The sequence below is a fragment of the Myzus persicae genome, unplaced genomic scaffold (assembly GCF_001856785.1).
Source record: "Myzus persicae strain clone G006 unplaced genomic scaffold, MPER_G0061.0, whole genome shotgun sequence".
NCBI classification, from domain to species: Eukaryota; Metazoa; Arthropoda; class Insecta; order Hemiptera; family Aphididae; genus Myzus; species Myzus persicae.
Window position 1 is genome coordinate 818,281 of NW_019102308.1, and position 26,911 is coordinate 845,191.

The following is a 26,911-nucleotide window of genomic DNA, read 5'->3' on the forward strand; positions in this document are numbered from 1 at the left end:
GTTGATAGTATCATTATCTTATTTTTTAAAACAAAATAAATAATGCAATATTTTTATTAAGTTGACTAGAATTATTTAAATCTTAACAAAATACAATTTGAACCCAGTATCGTATTGCGATTACAATGTACTAGGGGGTACACAATTAAATCGGGTCAGTATTTTTTCTACGGTGTAGGGAGTGTGAATGATTTTTTTCATTCAATTAACTTAACAACTACACATTATTTAATAATAAAAATAATAATTAAACCATATAAAACAATTTTAGTTAAAAAAAAACATAAAAAGTTGAGTTATTCAACAATAAGTCTTAATTAAGACTAAACTCATTATTCATCAGTCTTTTAAGCTTACAAAGAGAGCTACCCAATCACATAACTAACTTTGGAAGTCAAATTATAATTGTCATTATAAAAATATCTAAAATATACAATGAATTGAGCGTTTTAACTAACAAAAATTATTAATCAATTTGTTAAAATTAAAATTAAAAACAATACAAATTGAACTATTATATCAGTACCTAGTATTATGATGGCGTTTATGCCTTTTTGGTTGACGATTGTTGTGATGATGTTTTGATGACGATTTATGCACACAAGGTTGTGCGGCTGCGCTCATCATATTACCGTCGAGCTCAAGTTCAAATTTGGCTGTTACTATGCACCTGGTTGGCGCAGAAGTCTGAGTCGATCCTGTAGGTACAGACTGAGTTCGTTGTGGTGCATCAATTTCGGATCCACTGTCTGAACTATAGTCTGACTGGCTTGATGGTGATGGTGATATTGATAATGACTGCTAAACAATAATATGAAATAAATATTATATTACTTCTCAATTTATATATTTTGATGATTTTATTGAGAAAATATGTCTTTATTTCCAAAAAATATGTTGTTAAGTTTAGATAGGTATGTACACAGAAAAATATTTTAGGACTTATAAATCATAACAAATTAAAAGTTGTGATACATGAGTGAAACATTGTTTTAACATTTCGAGGGGGAGATTGAAATAGAGTATAGATAGTAAATTAAACAATTTAATGCAATTCATATATTGTTTAGGAAATGACTTGAAACCGCATTTAATATTATAAACAAAGCCAAAATGATAGTTATCCCCGTAAATGTAAAATATTGTTTGCCAATAAATAATATCATGATGTACAATATTATAGATCATATGAGAATATTTTGATCATAAGAGAATATTTTTGTTATTGTATTATATCACTTATTTTTGAGGAACTTTAATTTTGTTTAGGAATTTTCAAATAATACAAGCCTCCAGCCTAAATTGAATAGTTCCAAAATTGAAGAATTTCAGACAGTGAAAAGGTACACCTAGCTTTCTTGAGTGCAATTATCAGGAAAGGAAGGTTACCATTTTTTGATACATAGGATTTTATATTTTAATACATTATTGATGTTGGGTTATTGAAAATCTACTGGACTTACTTGTGACTTGGTTGTTTCCACATGAGGTATAGATGCAGAATGATAGGAACCAGATTCTTCAGCAATGGTAGACAATGATCCATCTCTAGGCACATAGTGTAGCCCACCATGTGATCGAGACAAACCATTATTTCCCTGGTGTTGTTGGTGATGTCTGTGACGATTCTGCTGTTGATGATGATGAGTTCGATTGGATGGGGGTGGAGGTACCGATTGCCTAATGCTGGTATAACGGGCGCGCTTTTTAATTGGTTCTGGTGATGGAGTGCTTATACGGTCAGTATACTTCAACGGCTTTATCTATGTAAAATATTTAAATAATTAATAAATAATATTTATTGAAATGTCTTATTGTTATTTGTGTAAACAAACCTCTGGCGGTGGTCCATACATAGATAAGAATACTGGTAAACACACAAGGCCATTAAACAACCCAAATACGGTGTTAGAAATTAATATAAGAAAGTATGACCTGAAATTAAATATAAAATATAAAATATAATTTATTTGCAATAAAAATAATTTGCCATTTTACCTTGATACATAGTTATTTTGAAAAACAAGCATTATGACAGCGATAACTAATGTAACTCCTGATTGAAGGATTATTTTAGACATATGATCTACAGACAGATGTATTCGTCTATTTTTATCACCTATACTTGTGACAAAGCTCTGTTGGATAAAAAAAAAACATATGATTAATACCAAAACTTATTTTTACTAAATCTATTTTTTTAAAACTTACCAAGCAAAGGTGTGTAGTGAATGTTGCTCCAGTACCTACAGTACCAATTACTAACACAACAGGTATGGCGCTAAATTTGATGTAAGCGAAACCCATAAAACCCATAACTTGAATGACTTGTGATGCAGACATAAACAATGTTATAAGAGCAGCTTTGATATTGCATAGGAATAAACCGCAGATTAAAAACAAAAAAAAAAATGCAAATGACATGGCCACACATAAATACTGATTGAGTTCTTGATATTGTTCCCAGTAAACAAAAGGGATGCCTGATGGATAGTTGGGCAGTCCACGCTCATCAAAATTTTTGCATATGCCACGTACTGTAGATATGAATTTTGTTATTATAGATGTTTCATACAAATAACTAGCATAGAATGGCATTTGAGCATAAATTATTGGCGATGATTTTACGATCTGTAAATCGAAATCGTTGGCCACGTGTGTCCAACGGCGAGGTTCTGGTCGAATGTTGGCTTGAGACGCACCATATGCTAGTATATCATTTGATACCCATGCAGTCAATAGATTATAAAATGTTTCTTCATTAATGATACCATTCTCATTGACTAGTCTAGCATTCATTGCCAAAGATTTATCAATCGGATTATCACTGTTGCCAGTTTGCACAAGTAACTTATAACCGAGAATACCATTTTCAGATGCACATGTCTCCCATCCTTCTTGACCAATGCATTTCTTTGCCCAGTCTTTATCAAATGCTTTTTGTAATCCTATAGAATAAATATAGAATTAAGTACAAAATTCTTACTCTTTGAGATAAAATTACTAATAGTTTATATTACCTAACAGCCATTCTCTGAATAATGTAAGCCACATCTGAGGTAAACCACCATTATCATTTTTTAATATGTTAGGAACACGCATGAATGCATCGTGATATTCATACAATAACCTTTGATTAGTTGGATACTCAAAATCACCACGTGTCACTGCATGCATGTTATAAAATCCAAACATCTGACCATATGTTCCAAGAAACTTTTGCTCATTAGTACCATTGGGTACCATTTCAGGCAATGTCAGTCCGGCTTGAATTTTAGTAATTCCCCATACACTAATTCCCAACACCGCGATGAATAATAAGATGACACGAATACGACATGCCCCAGTTGTCAAATACTGAACATATTTTTGAGCAATGTCTTTAGGCTTCCAGTCACAAAAATGTGTTTTTTTTCTCATTGGGGTGTCTTCACAATCTGAATTTGGGTCTTTAAATTCTTTCTGATGTACAATAAAACAAAAAATCACGAAATAATAATTAATAAATATAATTAAATAGCTACTTTAGTAACTAACCAGTAATAAATTTGAAGATACTGGATTTGGTGATTCTGATTTTTCAGTAAATTGACGCATTTGTCCATCAATTGTGCTTGCTGTTCCAAAAGAATTATTATTGTTGTTAAAAAATGGCCATTGTAAGTCTTCAGATGGAAAACAACAAAATATATCAATTCTTGCACTTCTTCTTCTGCGCACATCGAAGCTTATAAGAGATGTAACACCAAAAAGTGTAGTAACCAAGACAAACATCGCCAATATAGCAACCTGCAAGCAAAATGCTCGCAATGCAGGAATTGGCACAATAGCAGCAGTAATAAAAATTGCTATGGTGATGAGTGATGTCATAAGTATATTTGTTCCGGTAGACTTCAGCACCATTCCTACTTGTTTTTTACCCAAATGACAACTGTATTTTTGAGTCTAAATTAAATATAAACATATTAGAACAATTTTTTTTATTTACTTAAAAATAAATAACTTACAGATTGATCAAATCCATGACTTGACACTCGCTTATAACTGAACATCAACAAAAACATATTGTTTACTCCCAATGCTGTTGCAATTGAAATAACAACCTACAAGTTGTAAGTTAATATATATTATGTATAATTCTATAAAATGTATATACTATACATAAATAATGCAAATAAAAAAAAAATCTTAGACTTACAGCTATAGTAGCAGAATGTATTTGAATTCCAATAAGACAACAAAAAGCAATACCCGATGCAATCGATAACAGTATTAACAGGAGACTAAACAAACCAATGATTGATTGAGATCTGACAGGGTCGAATAAATTTATTTGCATGAACGAAACATAAAACAACTAAAAAATATATAATTCATTAAAATTATTCTGATTTCTTTAAAAGTTATTAGAAAATTACCATTATTCCACATCCAATATAAATATATATAGGATTCAAAAAATTGAATTGGTTAAGTAAATCTTTTAGTAACATTGTTGAAAATGTATGAAAATCGTATGGAACCATTGCTGCGGTTTTCAGCACTCTTTTCACTTCCTGCAATCATAAAAAATATTTATAATCGGTTAAAAATGTAACTTAAATTACATAATATTAGTTAATAGTTATATATGCTAACCTCATTAAATTTCTTTTGCCAAGTTTTGAGCACCAGAGCAGCCTTCTCTTGGTCCCATGAAAAATGCAATACTTTGTAGCTTTGTAACCAAAATTCATACAACTCCTTTTCACCCATTAGTTGTAACACTGACTGCAATGCTTCAGCACTAAAATTTTTTATTAACATAAAAAAAACGTAAATATTGAAAACAATAAAATAAATATACTAAGCACAATGAAAATTACTTTTGGATGTATCCTGTTTTATTTTGAGTAATACCGCCCAATAGCAACTCTTTAGGCCAGTGCATATATTTACTAGCAAATCCATAACAACCATTGGCCAATTCTGCTCCAATATCAGGGATCTGTAGAAGTGTAAATTTGACATGTTAAAACTGTTTTTAAAATACAATCTATTAAATTAAAAATATAATTATAGCATCTTTTAATATTTTACCTCTACAATAATACAACACTGTTAAGGACTTTTGTCACCTACTTAGAGAAATAATATATTTATCATTTACAACAAGGATGTGGGTACAGGAAATGTGGGCGTTGATCTTGGCCCCTTTGGTAATACACACCTTGTTAGTATAAAAATGCTTTAATTATATTACACGTTTGATGAATATGAGAACCGATTAAATTTTTTTTTTTGAGATGCTGCCATGCTGGTATGTGTAGACTAAATAAATGCTCCCCAGTACACTTATCTAATGCAGCTGGATAATAAAAGTATCTCAGTGACACAGTATACCTAAGCTAAGTATAAAATATAATACACAGTATGACACCATGACGATGCACTTTGAAATGCGGAGAATATAGTTTGCATAAGATTAAAATTTAATTTTCATGATTATAATTAAAATTTTAGTTTTAAACTAATGTTGTAAAAAAAAACTAATACTCACTGCAAAAAGTTGTGTATCTACGTAATATTTGTTTTTCAATGAAAAATTGTTCTTTAAAATATAGATATAAGATCCAAAACCGTAGATCACAATACGATGGGAAACGATTATTATAATTTTTACTTTTTATAATAAATGTATACTTTAAGATTATATAGAGTCGAGTGAATCGTGAATGTAAAATTATTTACTGATAATTTTAAATAATAAAAGACATAACCGACCAAAACGCCAACAAAAAGATTATCGATATTTTTTCAAATAGCAACAATTGCAAAATGTCGCACATTATGGTTAACCGCGGTAGTATTTATAGTGATTGCAATATTTGAATGCGTGCATCCAACGATGTACTATTGTTGGAATTGGACATTGGCATGTAACTCAATCTTCTGACTTACAATGTGAAATATTGCTTTGTGATATTTTTCCATTCATATGATGTCTTATCCAAGAATATATGGTGTAATATATAGGCTCTCTAAGAATGTGACTTAAGCAGCAGGTGAACGCGAGGACGATTTTTGATTTTTTTTTTCTGAGCGCAATGATCAGGAGGGGGGCGAAGCCGTTAAATTATGATCAGGTAAAGTCATGTGCTAGTGTTACGGCTGGGGACCGGCATTCTAAGAACATATTATCAAAAAATATAAAGACGCAAGGATGAAGCTGTTCAGTGTTCGGGTTTCATGCACTAACACACACACACACTGAAAGAGATGGGGACCTCCCATGAAGTAAACCGGCGCTGAGTTGCCATTTACACAGCACACAAATGCCAAAAATAAAATACAAAATATTATTGAGATTTATTATTGCGATTCCGCGTGCAATGTGATTATATGAATGTGTGGAGAAAAAAATTGTGTTTTTAACAAATTAGCCCACCAACATTGAGACCACCTCAAACCTCGTATATATATACTAAATACGTCCAAAATCTATCCATAGAATACCACTTAGCACATTAAATAATTTACTTATCTACCAAATTACTAAGTTAATTTTCTATTCTTTTAGTCTTTAAAATTGACAAATATTTGAATGCAGTTAATATTGTAATCATTGTATGCTTGTATACATGTTCGTATATACGCCATTAAGTACTCTTTAATATTTACCTAATTTTTTTCTTCGATTTTAGCACAGAATATTTTAATTTATTATGTAGGTAAGGCATGTGGAAAGAATGCTGTAATAAAAATCAAAAGTAAGGTGATATTGGTGTTTTTCTTTTTTTTATGCGAAGGAATGCTTGGGTGCTGTGCAGTGTGCATTGTGTATAGCCCAAGGCCTATTACCTTAACCATAATGAAGGCATCACCGACCAAGAATGATAGCTCCAGAGTTGCGTGTGTGGTCCTCGAGTTCACTGGTATACCGACTTCAATTACCCCGAGCACCAATGAAAAAGAAAGTGGAGGGGAGAACGAGTGAGCGAGTGAGTCTGGTTATGTATGTGTTTGGCTATGACAAGACATGAATAGGCTCCGGCGAACACAATGCCTCCCAAGAGGTCTTTGTTATGCAAATAAGTTATATATATGCAGTTGTCTGGGGGGCCTAAATGTTACATATTGGCTGGATTCCCTACCTAATATATGACTAACGATCAACAAGAAGAAGGAAGACAAATAACACAGTTAACAAATCTACCGATGTGTCGAGCAAGTGAAGTTCACTAACTTTTCCTTTTAAAAATGCGTTTGACCTAGAAAATTACATCGGATAAGAAAAATTCCCGTTTATTTGTATATGATACATACATATACCTAAAAATGAGCAATGAACCTCTAACACTTTTTGTTATCAGTGCTTATTATAAGACGCTAATTTGCTATTTATGGTTATAACTATTTTGAGGCTATAATATAAATGCATTTATTTTTTAATTAATTAATTAAAAGATTTAACTAATCTTCCTTGCAAGTAAGTACAAGTATTTGTAAATAACACACAAAATACTTAAATGACAATTTTTAGTCGTTAATTTAAAATTAATTTCACTTGAAATATAATACAGATTACATGTCAATAATTAATATTATAGGTACAGGTACACCTGACACCTGTACCAGTCCAACAGGTTGAATTTAAGATACAATTATATATTAATAGTTACAAGGTTGGGTATCAAGGTAATTTTAAGCTTAACATTTTCCTACATTTATTTCGAAAGATATTTCATATTATGGTTGAAAAAACTCACTTTTTTTGATTTTTTGTTAGGGGCTGTTTCTGGACAGTCGGGATCTTCCGGATCTAAGCATAGTTTATCTTGGTAGCCCGAATTGATTCCTGCCTAAAGTTAAATTACTAACGTTAACATTCGTTACGCCATATATATTCTAATCTCTATTGATATTCCACTTTTACTTACTCGTTTCATGTAAGTTTCTAGCATATCAAATGGAAAATTGGTATCTCCCATGGCTTTAATGGATTTCATTAAGCTCTGAGGATTTAAATTAGTCCATTTAACACCACTTCCAACACCACTAATAAAAATGAAAACATAATTCAAGTACAATAATATATTTATTGTTAGAAGACTAATTCAAACTTGCTACTTACGGGACTGTTACAGGAATTTCTGGACCCAAAAGTTTGGAACCTTCCCAAAAACAATCTAAAGGAGTAATAATTTCGCAAGGCATCATATTTTCAAATATCTAGAAAAATTAAAAATTTGTTAATAAATTTATTTTTGAACAATGGAAAATTTGTTTACAGTATCTATATAGTGGACTTCAAAATCTGGTGGGCTTGGTGAGACGCAAATATCTTTGAGACTCCATGTCCTGTTTTATAAGAAAAAAGACAATTGTTAATTGTAAAAAAATCTATTTAAATAAGATCAGGTGACTTACACGTCAAAAAGGTTGACTGTGACATGAGAAGCGGCTTTAAGGAGCTGTAGGTGAGCAAGTAACGCTTTTCTATGAAGAAGCCGCTGTTGAGGCACTTCCGGAGATGAGGCCTCTTTGGCTGTTTGCGTGACCAACAAATGTACGACGCTTTCCGTTTCGCCCAGCGCCGATTCCGAGTAACGCAATTCCGTTTCCAGACGGCCTCCAGCTGTATAAATTCACAATTATTTTGAGTACACCTTACGTATTAATTATACTTGTATAATTTATTTATACAATTATAAATTACAACTATAATTATAAGTTACTAACAAATAACTAAAATAACTTACACTCAACCCATAGCTGATCAAATTGAGAGTTCTTATCGAAGGCTTTGAATCCAGCCAACAAAACTCCGAGGCCCAACAATAGTGGGAGAAAGAACACATGGGTTTTGCGATGGATTGCCCTACCCAATCGCTCCAGGGACTTTTGCACCCAAGCTCTAAACCGCACAGCGCACAAACGTCCAGAAGCTTTGCCCTGAAACCAAAAATCTAGTGTTATGTATATGTATATATTTACATGTTTAAAGTGTTTAAATTGCTGATTTTAAAATAGCTTTCAAAACTGTATTTGATATATCGTATATATTTAATCATTAACGCTCGCCAGGGGTAGCCGTATAAAATAAAACAAAAATTAAACAGGTATTAGGTTAAGCAATAACATACAATTTTCTAGTATAATATATAATATTAGCGTCTACGGTCTAAGTAAAATATCTGGTAAAATATGAGAACCACTGTTTCGAGATCAGTGGGAGCAATGTGCCAGCTGAATGTTACTTCCTCAACGCTCGTGTATGTGCGTACACACGCACACACACATGCACACGGAATATATCCATATACATAGGGACAACATTGTGTTGTGTGAAATCACGAGGACCACCCAGACACCTCAATCACAGGGAAAAGGAGACTGGTTGCAACATATAATCATTCCTGGTAGCAATAGGCCGCCCCAATACAGTGCACTGTGTGTAATAGAATGACTATTTAAAAACATATGCTGAACACTTAGGATTTGGGTCAAAAATAGTAACTACATGTAACTACAATAACCTTTCTGTTTTAAAGGATACTTAATTACTATACATTATTAAAACTATACTTATATCATTACAATTCGAGAGCATATAACTATATTTAAAGGCGGTTATTACGTTTATAGATACGTTTGTAAATTGTAATCCACATTTAATGGGTTATTAAAAAAATTTAAATAATACAATTTTGATTGTTAAGTATAATACATTTTGAAATATTATTAACATTAAATATCATCTGATTGTGGCAATTTATTTTTCAATATGATAATAATTAATTCTGTAACCCACATACCTAATAGTTTATTTGTTTAGTTTTACCAAGTTTACTTGTCGTACTGGTATTACCTATATCATAATTCATAATGTACTACTATAGTACATTATATGAATAAACGAGTTTCAAAGTACAATATGCCAATGTCCAATTATACTTTATAACATAAAAATTATATTCATACTATTACACTATTCACCTATAGTTAAAATATCATGGATTCGAATTGTTCAAATTTTGTGTGTATACTACCCTTTTCTCATCTGGTGAAACTTGAAACTTTAAGGCATTATTTTTTTTTCTAACTGACAATGAGTAGGTACCTACTATTTATACCATATACCAGAAAAATGACCAAAAAACGGAATCCATATGGAAAACGAACCCGACGGCAGATCATTTAGTTTCATTGCGCTGGAGGTGAAATGTTTTTCAATACATTAGGTACAATGTTTTGATAAACCGAAAGTGATTACTTAAGTATTTTATAGACATAATATTAGAATGTTACAGCTTCACCGCCCGCTTAGATAGTTGGATCCAATATCCTGATTTATTAAAAAAACTCGAATATATCAATCAGTCCTTAACATATATTTAACACTTTTATGCGGGGTTACATAAAAAGTTGATTAGTTTAATGCTGTACTCAAATGTAATGGACTAATCGCAAGTCACTAAATCATGTTTAAGGAACCATAAGCTCACTCTATTTATTCTTTAAATGTTTATTCGTGTTAAGTTATAGTTTTGTGCAACCCAATATCAATATGTAATAGTGTTATATCATCATCGTTTATCACCAAGTATATTAAACGTGTATAACTCAATATAAGTTGTATTGTGACATCATAGACCGTTCCAGACCTTCATGGCTGGAGAGGCGTAGTTCATTTTTAGCATAGATAATTTCTGGTATCTAGTCCACGAGAGTTATTAAAATATAACATACCACATGTCACAGATATTTCCAGGGATAAGGTTGCTTCTCACCCTACTTCCCACCTAGCCTATGTCATACATTGTACGTATAATGTAAAGACGTATAATATATTCGAGTATATATAATATAATATATTGTAGAATTTGCTTCTATAAAAAAAAATAATACCGGCAGACCTAACAGCCAACAGGTAAAGATATTCTAGCTATACCTAATTGCATTAATTATAAAAATGTCGTTGATTAATCGAAATCGTTATAAACATATTTGAAATTGATTTGTAGTGAAAATGTTTATTAGTTTTACAAAACACCAGTTTTTATATTAAAATTATATTTTGATTTTAATTTCTTTTAATTTATACATTTTTTTTATTCGTGACAAAACCTAAAATTACTCGTGTAACCTTTTCCTTTTGTATTTTTTTTTAAAAGACTTAGCATAATATTATTATATTAATATAACGATACCATGTTATTACGTAGGTACCTAACTATTATCCATTCACAACCCGATTCATAATATCTTTGAGATAATTCTAAGATTTTAAAACGTCCAATTAAGTTTTACCAGTAGTTATACTTAGAATAGTTTTTCAAATGTGATGACTGATGATGTAGCATTATTTCAAATTTATATCAGTATAATTGCAGTAGGTAAGACGACACTGACTTTGTCGTGGGTAAGCCAAACAAGAGGAAAAGAAATATGAAGCAGTTTAACAGTCTATGTGGATAATATTATATTTTTTTATAATTCCTCTTTCTACCGAGACGGTTTATTGTAGGTCTCTTGAATGGTTCAGTATACACGTATACCCAAGCCTGTGGTAAACATAATATATCGAAGTATTTGAACGTTTCAAAAGATAAATAGGTATAATATTGTATTAAATATGTTTAATGAACCGGCACATTTCCAACACAAAGGGATACAAATAGTCGACATAATAGATGGTTCCCGACAATTTTAAAATTGCAGTACGAAACCCGTTTTAAAAGATACGAAACCCCACACAAAACCAAGCAGAATTAGTAGTTAAATAATATAATTGTAGGTTTACTTGGGAGGTCTAACTCGTATATGTTGAACGTATGATAGGCGGTATTCATATGCATAGCCTTTAAAGTTTTAGAGCGAATTTTTACAGAGCATTAGATCGAGAGAATGCCTAGAAATCAAATTATGCGGAATTATTTCTGATTTTGTTTATTAATTATTATTAGTATTATTACTAATGGTTCACGTCATAGGTATATGCCCGCGTGTACGTACGTAACTCAAAGATCAAATTTAGACGTCTATGCGTTTTTTCATAATTATTATTTTTTTGCGTCTAAAATAACAGCGAATGACAAGGTAATGAAAATTACACTGACAACTGCAGCGTAATCATACGATGACGGAAATACTGCTTTGTTCACAAACGTTAGCCGTGGAAATTCGATACGGGTGACGATTTTAAGCAGACCTTATACTGAGTATAAGTTCTATATGATTTTCACATTTCACGAGCGTTTACCCAAGACATGAACGAACGGCGATTCCGTGGTAGGTACTGTCGAGAATATTATTGAAGTCAGAAAGTCGAGACTTGGAGATCATCGGCCCGGAACAAGGTCGATCGGATCGACCCCGTGGGTGAACTTAACGCTGATAATAATATTATTAAATACAGAATATTCAAAAATTATCGTCGTGCCGACATCAGAATTTGCTTAGTTGGGTAAATAATATAGTTCGTAACTCATAAGTGTGCCTACGACTATGAAAACCACGAAGATTCGAACATACCTTGTCGATTTGTCTACGTGCGACCTGTGCATCTTGAAACGTGGTCCTCACGTACAAGTCCACTGAAACTTTGTCGGACATATCTCCACTGCATCACTTTTAATCGAATGTATCCTCATTGGGAAATAATAACGATTCGAGTTTGTCCGTCATGAAAAACCGCTTCGGGACAAACGATTTTGAGGTCGGAGAGCTTAACTATACGTAGGTACCCAGATAGTTTTACCTACCTAGGTAACGTCGTCTATTGTGCGGTATGTACCTATATGTATTATATAGGTATATTATGTCGTATTACAGTTCAAACGATCGCGGTGTTTCATTTCACGCGAAAATAACACTACGCGATATAATACTCGATTTTAGAACACAATCCGATGTATCGAGTACAATCACAATTAAATTACGAAACAAACCGTCGCGGAACTCGATGCATATGTGATACTCACAAGTGCCTAAAACGTATATTATAAATTGTATTATGATTTTTAAGATTTACAACGATTTCGTTTTCGACGATATTACATTTTACGCGGACGAGCACCACGCACACGACGGGTATAACACACGCACACACACTACGGCGAGAGAACGGCGAACAGCGGCCGTAGGCGCGCGGCGGAATGCGGAGAGCTGCGTTCGGCGCGGCAGTCGGATCGGAATGGGAGAAGGTTTCCTGAGACCGTTTTCAACAGCGCCGCCGACGAGTGGGCCCGGCACGGTGGTCTCGGGTCTGCGGCGGCGGCGGCGGCGGCGGCGTGGTGGGCCGGCGGCAGATGGCCGAATTTCTCCCACTACCCGGCAATATTGTAGCCGTGGTTATAACTCACGGTCGGCGGCATCCAGTATACAATATTTTAACGTGCGTATGGAATAATACAGAATATTGTAGTCCGTAGTCGCAACTCGCAGAAGTGGTGGTCGGGGCCGTCGTTACAGTGCCGGCACGGGACGCGACGAACATTACCGTGCCGGTACGACGGCACAACGTCGCTGGCAGCTGCAGCAGGCTGCTGCATAACATTACTATAATAGCAAGCTGCTGCTGCACACACGGCGATAATGAATATGATCACAGGCGCGCGCCCTCGTTTTCCTCCGTGGACCGCCGCAATCTCATCTTCCCCCAAACGCAATTTTAGTCGCCTCCGACGCGACCGTATGATCGTTGCCGCCGTGAGTACGAAAACACGACTTCCGCGCGCGTGGCCGCCCGGATGATAAACGGCTCTCCGGTCGAGCGATGTTATAATATAATAATTAAATAATTATAATATAATACGAACTCACGCCTCGTGTACGGTGTTGTACAATAAATAAATAAGATTTTTTTTTTGTCCGAAATTATTGTACACCTATGAGAGTTATATTATAAAAGTAGCACTAGCTACCCATAACAGTCCTTAAAGCCAGGTTCATGCAGCTACGTCGTCTATCGAGTCGAGTGCCTTATATTTTAAATCGTTTTCCGATTAATTGTTGTAACCGTAGACCATGGTGTCATTCACTAACCATTAGTCTACTAGGAAATTTCCAGATTTGAGGACCAAACTTTGGGCAGTGCTCAACTTTTGGTTACGACACGACAGACGACATACTTACCTAGTTGTGAACCCGGATTTTTACCATAAAGTATAATACCATAGTATAAAGTTTATGCGCTACAGCTACCACAGTTGTATGGAAAAAAGTAGTATACGTAAATTCGTATTTATTTTTATCGAAACAGTGCCAAGAAATATATGTTGAGCGCACGTCATGATGACATGCACTCAAGTCGTCAAGTGTCTCTCCCACCCAACAATTATTGTTACAATAAACAACATTAAATGTACCTACTTATGTAATAGTATACTATATAGGTACTGTTAGAAAGCTAATTTTAATTTTATTTGCGTTGTTTGAAATTTTGAAATACAGAAATGGCCAATCTAACTGCACGACTTTCTTAAAAAAAGTTGGGAGGTCATCTGATTCAATTCATTTAAGGAAAAAGGTATAACCCCCGACTGACGAATTGCTATCATGGCTCCCGAAAACAGACTTCAATGAGTGTATATATTTTAATTTGCTTTTTAATTTAAAAATATAAGATGCTTAAAACCTATAAGGCTGAGCTACACCATAAGACCATATTAAAGTATTAGATTCTAAAATTAAAAACCATTTATTTGCAACTCTGTACTACAGATACATGAAAACCAAAAATATAAACAAATATAATATTTCCGTATATATAGTATAAATTATAAAATAAGAAGCAAGTATTTCTCTACCGATATGATTTGTGTCCATATTGTCACATGTCATATATATATTATACTGAAATATAATCATATTACTATAATACTGTGTCCATTAAATATTTAATACTCATATAGTCTATAGAAATATAATATTAAGCTGTAATTACCCTGAATAATGATTTTAAGAATTAAAAGGTATAGGTATATAATCTATACACTTTTAAGTTTTAGTAACCGAAACAACTATGCGATTATGCGAAGTGAAGATTTAAACTAAAAGAGTATAAGAAAAACAATTTACATCTTTATAAGTATAATATATAATATATACGGTGGTCGGTGAGTGTAATTGGTACCATGGTACGTGACACTAAAAATATATATCGTCAATTAAAATGTTAAGGTATCTGCCTTAGGGAGAACACGAACACCATATATAGGTACATACCATCTGAATGGCGCTTATTATTGCTTGATGAAACTGAAAACATACCATATACTCATACCGGACAAATTAAATTAAATGCAAACAGTTCGAGGTATCGGCTGTGGCATGTTGTTATTTTAAGCTGTCTAAAACACCATAGGTACTAGGTGTGTCTGTACTACGTTGACTGTTGTAGTGCAGTATGACAGTTTAATAATATATTTAAGTATTGTATATAAAGTATAAACATTATCAAAACGAGTTTTTGTATTCTAATTTCTTAATAATATCCATACACATTAGCACAAACAGCTATTATATAAAATTTCCAAGTAATACACTTTCAATATTTTGACAGTCCAGCTTCGAGTATAATCCTCTGAAACTTCCTCAGATGTATACTGAGCCATATTTATTGTATTGAAAAATATCTCTACATAATAAAGGTATTATAGGTATAATTTTATATCTATACTTAGAAATTAGTGTGTTTAATAGAACAACTCTATTTTCCCTAATGCTCACGTACACGGATATAGGTCTAAAGCTTATTTTCATAAATTACAAACACATGTTTTACACTTTTACTATCATTGGTGTAAAGTAATCGTGTAATGGTTTATATAATATATATAATATATATGTTAACTAGTTATACTCGCGTCTTGTATTTGCATAATACATATATATATTCAATAATCATATACATATTATTATATTAAAAACAGTCGAACTATCACTCCGGACTAGAGAAACTGAGTATTTTTCGATAAAATAATATACATCATGTCAAATAAATAAAGAAGACGATAAAAAGGAATAATATTTTACAGCACGTGATCGATACTCGATATTTCGAAAACTCCCCGCGGACGTTAATAAAATATTATTATATTATAATATGTTGTACTTTATCCAATATCCTCCGAGCATCGAGCAACGCGCGTGTAGGCTACGTCTGTGTGTGTGTGTGTGTGTGTGTGTGTGTGTGTGTGTGTGTGTGTGTGTGTGTGTGTGTGTGTGCAGTTGCCGCGGCCGCCTTGGTTGTACGTGTGCGAGGCCAACGGACCGTGTCAAATGTACCGCTTTTGACGTCGGACGCCGCCGCCGCCGATATAAATTCTTGAATTTTCCTTGCCCCAACCATCACACACATACACACAATCTCTCTCTCTTACACACACACATACACAAATACGGACAAATACATACGCATATAATATACAACACTATATACACGGTCGTGTCTTCGTCGCCGCCGTCATTCATTGTCAGCATATAAATACGGTGTGTGTATACATATATATATATATAGTATATTATATACGGTAATTTGTGATTGTCCGTTTCCAGTCATTAGGACCGGACGCACGGATGCTGCGGCGGCAGCGGTCTCCGCTATATATAGTAGGTACACACGAACAGACTTAACAGACTTATATTTTATAAAATATATTATATATTATACATTATATAGGTATACATATTATACTCCGTACCAATATATATGTAATTGTGTGTGTGTGTGTGTGTGTGTGAGAGAGAGAGAGAAAGAGACGCGATTGTATATTATATACTGTAGCGGTTGTCTTTGAGGGTTTGCCCGGTGGAGCGGGGGCGGGGATCATGTCGTCGTCGTCATCGAACTACCCGACCGGACCATATAATATTATCAACGTCGGTGACGCCGAATATAATATATAATAAACGCTACTTCACATCTGTCGTACACGCATATAATACACGCATAACTGCTGCTGTAGCGTCCGCTAGCTTGGTGGCCCACACCCTCAAATGTCGTTTAGAATTTATTGTTTATGCGGACGGCGAATGGGAACTATTATATGTACGACATACATAATACATAACATAATATACATATATATAGTAGGCATGTAATGGATTCTATGGAAATCTTTCAGTTTAATCCCTTGAACCCTTCTGCAGAAAACGTTCTAATAAATATACGCAGTCAAGCAGAGCTTCAAAAACGTATAACATACGTAAAACAGATGGATTTTATACAAATGTTTTATTTCTATGCCAGTGACCTGCACCACTCAAAGCAAACTTATGTATAACATTGTTTTTACTATACATGCCCCTTGGGCGAGACGCAGCCAACGTCAATGATAATAGGATATAACTTCAGCAGTCAATCATGACGATAAATTGATAACCCTTGGTTCCATAACGCCTTGTTACAAGTTTACTTTTATTATTACTTGAAATGATAATTGCTTCCAAGTTTCAAACGTCAGTAATTACTTTTATTATAAAATAGAGCTGCAACTAAGAGTATTCATTAAAAATAATAAAAACATAATATGTTAAGTGGACAATGAACATATTTCTACTTATAATTATTAACCAGCAATTATTGCTAATAAGTACCATCGATTATGTTTAAAATAATTGAACACAGTATAATATTATAATGAGTATAATAACGTCAAATTGTATTTGGGTATGCGCCCTATTTGATATATAATTCACAATATTATATTACATATAATACCTATAAACATTAAACAGTATACATAATATATGCTTACCAGTGACCTGAAAGTGGACACGTTTTTTACTGTAATAATGGAAAATAATATAGTATCTACCTACCTACGTATTTTTAAACGTGAGCAATGCATTCATGGCTATAATTGAAAGCCAAAGGTATATTTGGTAGTATTCATAGGTAGGGCAGATAGGTAAAAACTATGCAGTAGGAGTAAAAATAATGATATCGTATATTCTAATATTTATATGTATATTCTAACAGATTATATAGATACCTACAAATTGCCGTGGGTAAACACGGCGGCTGTATCTGAATAAATTACCGTTGACAGACCCCCTCAGCAGAAAACATGATTTCTTCAGGAAAAAATGAAACTATGAGTATTTCTTTTATTATTACTAGGTAGATTATTGATTCATGAGCTATTATCAGAATTAAAACAACGTATCATAATTATATAGGTAATTGGTTTAGTTTTTAATTTTGATCGAATAGTTTGTTAATATTTTTTATTTAATTTTAATACGAAATTCGTTTTCTAATGATGTATTTTAGTAGGTTGTAATTTTATATTACTACGAACTAATAAATCAATATTGAAATCGAATTGTTTTTAGATATCAAAACATATTGTACAATTAATTAATTAATAAACTTCTAAGTTTATAGTTTATACATAGGTTGTACTTTGTACATACGACATACCCACATCGAAGTCGTGTAGTCAGCCAAAATATGACTTATAATGCCAATAATGAAATTGTTTAATAATATTGTATGCATATACAGTTAACTACACTAGTACAAAACTACAAACTACAGTCAATAACTAATAACTAATTAAACGAATATGAAAATTAACATTATTTTATTATTTTTATTATTCTGTCTCGTTAATATTATTTAAATTTAAACTAAAAGTAAAGTATGTATAGAATATTAGAACATAAAAATAATTTTAGAATATTATTAACTAAGATGATGCTTGTTGAACATTTAAATGACAAAAACATGAGTTATTACTTATTAGATTAAAAGTCGGCAGACTAAAAAATCACAAACATTATTGTACCTATGAAATATATACCTTTTTTAAACTTGAAATTGAATATGCGAGATTAAAGAATAGAGATTAGGTTTATGGGTTTTCTCATATTTCTTAGATATTTCTTACTTCAGTGGTATGATTGTAATCAAATATAGATATAAGACATGTTTAGTTAATTTCTCACGCATCTGAATATACTCGCTTGTGATTCGTTAGTCACTCAGGTCTTGAAGGTTTGACGTTAGTGTTACATGATATAGTACAAAAAATTAGAAAAAATAACTTTATTGCGATCACCTGGACTGTATAACGAATCATTGAAATTGTATAGGTTTTTAAATTTTAGTTGCAGGTTATCTTCATATTTTAGCACAATTATGAGGTATTATAGGTATACCTAAGTAGAAAAAGCATATTTTATTGAAAGAATCTTCATACAGCCATACTGATTCGAGCTTAGGAAGTCAGACGTTTATGGCTCATAATTTTCGGATTTTATATGAATACTTCTTCGAAGCCTGGAGTTCCTAAAATATGTTTAATATACTATATGATAGCATAATAAGTCAATTTGTAGGATAAGAAAATTTCTTCAATACATATACCATATAAAACTATAATAATCTAATATATTTTATATGATTATTAATTAGCAATAATAAATTACAATTAATTTTTATTCGTTATAATACATAAAAAAATAATCATAGTTGCAAGTTGTTGACCTGCACATCATCCACTTAAACGAATATAAACTATTTAATAGATTAATAAATAATAATGGACAATAGTATCATATAAATTTGGTAGATATTTGTTAAATTACGGTCCAAATAGTGAATTTAAGTGTTATATACTTATACGTTTATAACTTAGGGATGCATTATAGATACAATACTATATTATATATTATATTATTAAAATAGTTACAAGTATTGCAACTACCTATATAGGTATGTATGTATGTATGTAATATAGGTACTAATATACTAGCTGAAAAACTAGAAATCGCTTACAAACCTTTTTTTAAAATAAATTTACTATAAATAAAATTGTGAGTTGCAAGTGTGGGTACCGCTTTACTGTACATTAGGTGTCGTGTGAATGTATAATGGATGTATCAAATTCGAATTCAATTATATATATAAAACCATTATTGTGTACGAAAAACGATTCTGAGCAAAGACGGTCGTAAGCCTATATTATTAAGTATATTTTATATTTGTATGATATTATCGCTATTAAAGTATAGTTAATTTTACTATAAGATATCAGTAATATAGTAGGCAGATTGGATATATTTTCACTGAAAAAATTGCAGTTGAAAATGTCAAAGTGTATACAAAAATAAAATATTACAATGATTTTATATAGTTTAAAAGTTTTAAGTATCCACACGAATAATATTTCTTAATTACAACAAAATAACTACAATCGTTATTCTTCGTTACAATGTATAATTCCTTCCAAATTTTGAATTAAAATGTCTATAAAGTACTGTGTTTACATATTTTTTTGTATATTTTGGTTACAGTATGAACAGTACTTATGAGAAACCTTCTTTTACATCTTCGATCTTAAGCTATAAAAATTGAACATTTTGTAAATGTTTAACTACAATAATACAATTTGTAATGTACATTCGCGCTTTTGATGAATTTTGTTGAAATTTAAACTTTAAATGCCTATAAAATAAACTCGTGCATACATATGTTGAATACTTTTGAACTGCAATAATGAAAACTCATGAACGAATTTTTTTGTCGATATTTATAGAAAAAAAGACAAAATATAAAATCGAAAATTTCTTATGCCTATAAATAGCTTAAAACAATAAAGCTATTTTGAAAATCATAAGGTTTATTGAACAAACAATGATAATTTAAGCACTTGGTATAATTTGTAAATATCTACGGTTGTTTGATTTTGAATTATAACAAAATAAGTAAATTTTTAGATGAGAAATCGTTAATTTACGGTTAGGTTAGAATATTCAATGTTGAAAAATCAAGAAATTATTTAAATGCCTCAAAGAAAAACTGGTACATTGAAATGTAATGTGCGACCTCTCCCCTTCCCTGCTCACCACTCCTGAGCCCTGACTAAAATTCAAAAAACATTGACTCTAAGGCATAAGGATGTTAAATAACGTATTCCAAACGAAAGTACTTTGTGAAAAATAATCGTGATATCATTCAAAAGTTTCATCGGAAAAGCGGAAAAACAATAAACAATAATAGATATTCATAAGCAATATCGGCATGTATTATACATATATACATAATATATATATTAATATAATATAATGATGATGAACTATTTGTATATTTTAATAGACTTTAATTCAATGGATTTAAATAGTATACATTATAATATTACATTACTGCATTATAATTTACCATTGATTAAATAAACACGGATAGCCCGCGGTATCAAATGATTGCTATAGCTTGATATTTGATTGATGCTTTCAGTGATTAGTGATTACCTACTACATATAATTTTTTTTTCATCATCGCTTAGGTACCTATGTTTATGGGTACGTATTAAGTACAGAGAAAATACGTTTTATTATATGGAATTATTTAAATACTATATTATTTCATACATTTGCTTCCAACGTATGCAGAGATCCAAAAATGCTGTATAGGCGCACGAATAACAATTAATAATATTATAATAAGATCCTATACATATAGGAATAGTCAGGATTTCTTAAATAATAGGTAGTCTATAGTATATAGTAGTTTGTTCAATTTAAGTCTATAATAAATTGACATTATTTAGGCTTCCTATTTATACATGCTACAGATCGCAGACATTAGTTCTATAAGAATAGGAACTGAAATGATATTATCTTTTCGGGTACCTACATATACAGATAATTTTGCGGAACGATCACACTATTATTCCTATTATTGAAAAATACTAAATGAAATATTTAGGTATAGGTACCTACAACATATTTTATATAAATGAATGCAGTAATAATGCAAGCGAAAGAAGATATTGCAAAGAGGCGTTGTGGGTCGCTATACAAGTGGCGGATGGGTGGTCAATAGAGATAGCTCCATACACGCATTATACATACATATATGTACATACCTAGTACATCATATATATATATGTATATATATATGTATATATATATATATAGGTATATATATATAACATAATGTAAACGAGGGTGTTCCACGTGTGTGGTCTCGGTCCGATAAACGAGCGCGTGTATATAGGTTTCTTCTGGTAGCTGCTGTTCTTATATCCTCAATATAATGCAGCTAGTGGCGCCGATGTTTATTTACATTTCCTCCCCTCTCTGCAAGAACGAGAGTCCCCGTCCACGCCCCTCTTCCTACCCGTGAACCACTCTAACTCGCGGCACAAACGACATATACACGAATTATAAATTATAATTATATTATAAAAAATTTTTCAATAACATACACAAAATATAATATCAGACGAGCATCATAATACTGCATATGTATTATGTAGATTTTCGATATAACGGAAAGACATAAAATGATATTATAAATTATAATTTATCGTATGTATATATATACAAGCGGACTGATAAAACGAAAACATAAACAATTCGTTTTTAATTAATAAAAAAACAGGACAACTTGCCAATAATATATTATATTTTTATACAGTATAAGTACAGTTGGTGACGACGGCGGTAATAACATCAATATAATATTATAATAATTCGTGTGTGGTATATTCATGGTACCGCGTATGCTGTATAGCATTAATAGTATTTTACACATTTATTATATAAAATATAATTTGTTGGGTTGTATTTTTACCACACGACGTTATATTAGTCGTAGTATACACACGATATTATACGTATAATATCATAGGTTTTCATCCGATATTTGTTTTACACAATAATTTATCTACACTGCGCACGGTAGCTCAATATATTTATATGTAAAACCCGTCTAAAGTGTATAATACTAATCAGCTGTACGCGGTAGCTATAGGTATATACCTGTTGGGCGTGGCGAAGCAAAACTCGCGTCCAATGAGTTTTTAATTTGTATATTTTGGACAAACATTATAAAATACCAACAAAAATATTCAATTTTCATGACTATTTTTAAAGAAATAAAAACGGCTTATTAGTATAATATAATATTTTTTTTTTTTAATAATACGGTAATTTAACTTGGATAAAAGAAAAATATTCTGAACCAAGTTCAGACATTTAAAATATTTCTAGTTATATAATATGATGATTTTCGTGCCTTATAAATTATTAAATCCTCGAAATAAAAACACATTATACAATGAAAAGCGCGCATTTTTCGATGAAATATGTTAAATTCCATTATAGTTAATATGTATTAGATTATTTAGTGATTTTAAATTTAATTAAAAATCAATGGTTGAACTAGCTACATATATAGGCTATAAGTTATAAAGACGAATTATTTATATAAGAACGGGCGAACTAACACAGGTACAAACTCAAGAATAAAATAGAAATCATAACAATTTTCAAAATTGTATAAAGGGCGCAAAATGATGAAAATATTCTCAAATTGTTATTATTTTCTATAAACTTATATCAATACCATGGTAATAATTTCAGTACAATATGTTTAAATTTTTAATAATTATATATTTATTGTTTTTTTTGCAATTTCTTTGAAAAATTTAGGGCAATTCTAAAAATACATACATAACCTATTATTAATGACAGTAACGTGACCTCCACAATGGTTACTTGAATTTGTTGAAAATTATTAACTGTTTATACTTTTATAATGCATATCGTTTTCGATTAGAAATATATACTATATATCGACCAAATAACATAACTATATTGTATATTTCTAACAATTTAACCGATATCAACCAATGGTTGTCTATATGAATATAAAATATCGACAAGTTCATCACTTAAGTCTTAGACTATAAACTTACAGGTACCAACCCAATAAAACCTTACAGTGAAATTATAATAATTTAAATTCATTACTTAATAACATTTACGTAAATAAAACCTTATAAAAAGAAAACGTATTGCTTAAACAATTAATGTTAATAAATGAATTAAATGCTATGTATACATTTATGTTGAATGATATGAAGTAAGTACATTACTTATTATAGTAATCAAATTATAGCTATAGATGCACGTTTAAAACAATTCAACCGGTTTTAAATTTAATTAAGAAGTAATGATAAAATAATTTAGAAAAATAATATTTTCCATTCTGCCTCAGATTAGTTGAAAGTCGACAGTCGAACTTGAATTTATAATGTTAATAATTCCGTATAAACATGACATACAAAGAATAATACTAACTATTATTTAATAATATATTACATTTAAATTAATGTTATATGAACTAACCTTCACGTTGGGTACACCCCGTTACGACGTTACAGTAGTCAGTATTATCATAGGTTTGAATATTATGCATTATCTTAATATAATATACTGTATTGTATTTGTATACATATATGTATAGTATTTATAGTCTGTAACAGCTATAGTTTAAACCCTATATAGATTAATACACGTTGGTTATATTATCTTATTTATATAGGTTCATTTATCTTACAGTTCAAAGATTTCCTTAAAACTATATCATATCGTATATTCCTATAGTTTATAATATATTTCTTATATTGGTCAGCTTTCCAAAACAAAATTATATATACCTACTGCACTGCTCAGTGCTCATGCACCTAAAAGATGACCTAAGGTTATTTAATATAAAAGTGATACATACAAAAACGAGTTTTGAACAAAAGTTCATTAACTCTCTGGGTCCTGTTCATTTTAACTCTATGCAAAATAAATGTGAAGAGAAACATTTTTATTGATAATATGTACTAAAATCAATAAATGTATAAATTATGTTTTATTTAGTGAAATAAGTCAGTGTTTATATTTATGATACTGTATTACAAAAACTAGTATAAGAAAAAATTATTTTTCTTATAATTTATTTAATTATGTAGCTTAATTTAATCATATTTGTATAATGTGACTCGGGACTCCCTAGACCACCACAAGCTTAGCTTAAAGGTGTAGGTAGTTTTTTTTATTTACTTTAATGCTAGGTATGTATCATTTTGTGTAAATCAAATAATACATTTTTTTTAAATACAAAATAAATACCCAAAATTCATAAATTTTTGAATATTAGCTATTTTTTTCACAAATTTTAGCTTGTTGTCTGTTGAGCATTATCTATGTTTTATGTATATAAATAGGTATGTCCTCGAGCAGTCGCGCGGCTGGTACAGCGCAAGAAAGTCGGGTAACGTTTACATATTATATCTATACCATATTAACTTTAAGCTCAAAAAATGTATGTAAGCCAATAAGACAAAATCGAGTTTTAAAATGCGTAAAAAATAAGAATGTATAGATAATGTATTAATGTATAATTTATATTATACAGTGTATTCACCAAACATTATCACTCTTTTTTCCTTCGATAATGCAGTTATTGAAAATCTAATTTTTGGAGTTTTAAATAAACTTAAAGAATATTTTAGTAATTAATATTACTCTTGACAACATTTATAATTTTTACAAATGGCCTGAGTGTAATAGAACAATAAAATAATAATGTTAATAACAACAAAATATTATATTAAATCCAATATTACGTAAATTTTATATTTTTTTAAAGCTATTTTTAAGGACTTTAATAGTATTATCCTTAGTATACACATTTTAATACCTGAGAAACTATACTCGTTCGAATTTCGAATAAGTAGGTGGGTAATAGGTATACATAAATATTTTCTAAAAAAAATTATCTACAAAATAATAAACTGTAAAAACAGGTACTCTCATTTGAAAAACAGAATTTGTATCGCTATACATAATATATTCCTCTAGTCGTATAACAAATCTGAAGAATTAAAAAATATATGTTGTCCTACCTATGTATTTCGAAAATCCAAAAATCAGAATTCGAATAAATGTCGAGGTAAAAATGGGGGACGATCATGCTTGGTGAATCGCCCTGCATATATTATGAGTATTGTAAAAGTACCTACCTGTTCTGTTTGGTGCTTCGGGCTTGTCGTCTGCAGTAGTTGCTTGTAATGTTCGGCGGGTAACATGTCTCCGGTAAGCGGTTATTACTACGACGGCACAGATGTACACACGTCACGTGGCGCATAGGTCGGACAGTCGTACGTTTGGCGCAAAATATGCTCCATGGCCAATTGTCACACTTGTACTGTACCGGCGCACCAGCGGTCGGCGGGCGGAAACGCGAGCCCGCGACGATGATGATACGTGTATACGCGCGCGCCGCGTTCACCGGCCGGTTGCGCGGGACTCGCAGCGCGCCAACCGGCTGCATCGGCCAACACACCCTATCGTCATATTTTAACCACTGAGGTAGATAATATAATATGTATTATGTAGTATATATTATCTATCACAGTGTCATTTACCAATCTATTACGGATAGTCTTTTAAATATAATACATATTTTATAGGTACACTAGATTGTAACTGTACAGGTTATATAATGTAGTTCGTATAATTATGAATTTATGATATATAACGAAGGTATACAACAACTAACACCAAAGGCTAGTATTATCTGGTTACTGGTTAGTACGTATATAAATATCGTTAAGTAGGTGTACCTATAAATAATATATTATATTATATTATATTATTTTATTCTTTATTATCCGTTTATACCTATGTACATGGGATTCAACAATCAACAGCGGTTGTTAATATGCCAATTCATGATTATAATATATAGATATATACTGCAAGTTATAGATGAAAAAAATTGAACTATTAAATTATTTACAATTTTTACTGTTAGTGTATGGCTGGGATAGTAAAGATATTTCTCCGTGCTTTGGTATATTTTAGGCATTATTATGGAAGGTTTTATACTTACAAAAACAATGTGTAGGTTCAACTAATGTCAACTAACTTATAAAGGTAACTGGTAAGTGGTAAGTCAGTACTGATGTACCATATAGAATAATGCAATGCAATGGTGTGATTATTTTCATGGTACAGGGCATAGCTTAAAATTAGTGAAAATATTTTGAAAAGAAATCAATAATAAAAGTTACGGTGAAAAGTTTCATGTAAGTAACTAATTATTGAGAAAAACTGCGGAAATGGGAACATATTT

At 31.3% G+C, this 26,911-nt stretch overlaps 1 protein-coding gene across 3 annotated transcripts; it reads right to left on the bottom strand.

Annotated features, from left to right (window-relative positions):
• Positions 1-25,991, bottom strand: LOC111031788 (protein patched). Of its 3 annotated transcripts, none has more exons than XM_022311880.1 (19): positions 25,797-25,991; positions 8,742-8,934; positions 8,410-8,617; positions 8,271-8,340; positions 8,114-8,211; positions 7,920-8,037; positions 7,749-7,841; positions 4,866-4,987; positions 4,639-4,786; positions 4,419-4,556; positions 4,199-4,357; positions 4,008-4,103; positions 3,538-3,945; positions 3,021-3,462; positions 2,212-2,948; positions 1,999-2,138; positions 1,836-1,935; positions 1,464-1,763; positions 1-801 (listed from the first exon to the last, which is right to left on the bottom strand). In XM_022311880.1, the coding sequence occupies exons 1-19, from the start codon at positions 25,860-25,862 to the stop codon at positions 520-522; spliced, it is 3,918 nt and encodes a 1,305-aa protein (XP_022167572.1). In that variant the 5' UTR covers positions 25,863-25,991; the 3' UTR covers positions 1-519. The 3 variants fall into 3 exon arrangements, with proteins under 3 accessions (XP_022167572.1, XP_022167571.1, XP_022167570.1); XM_022311879.1 differs by lacking the exon at positions 25,797-25,991 and adding an exon at positions 12,517-13,199 and having other exon boundaries at positions 1-798; XM_022311878.1 differs by lacking the exon at positions 25,797-25,991 and adding an exon at positions 12,517-12,597.
• Between the last annotated feature and the right edge of the window lie 920 nt (positions 25,992-26,911).

Excerpts from the sequence above, each read along its gene's own strand:
- LOC111031788 (XM_022311878.1), bottom strand. The coding sequence starts at position 12,597 with ATGTCCGACAAAGTTTCAGTGGACTTGTACGTGAGGACCACGTTTCAA. Across the intron at positions 2,139-2,211 it reads TCACTACACACCTTTGCTTG|AGCTTTGTCACAAGTATAGG; the intron begins GTAAGTTTTAAA and ends TTTATCCAACAG. Across the intron at positions 1,936-1,998 it reads CAAAATAACTATGTATCAAG|GTCATACTTTCTTATATTAA; the intron begins GTAAAATGGCAA and ends ATTTAATTTCAG.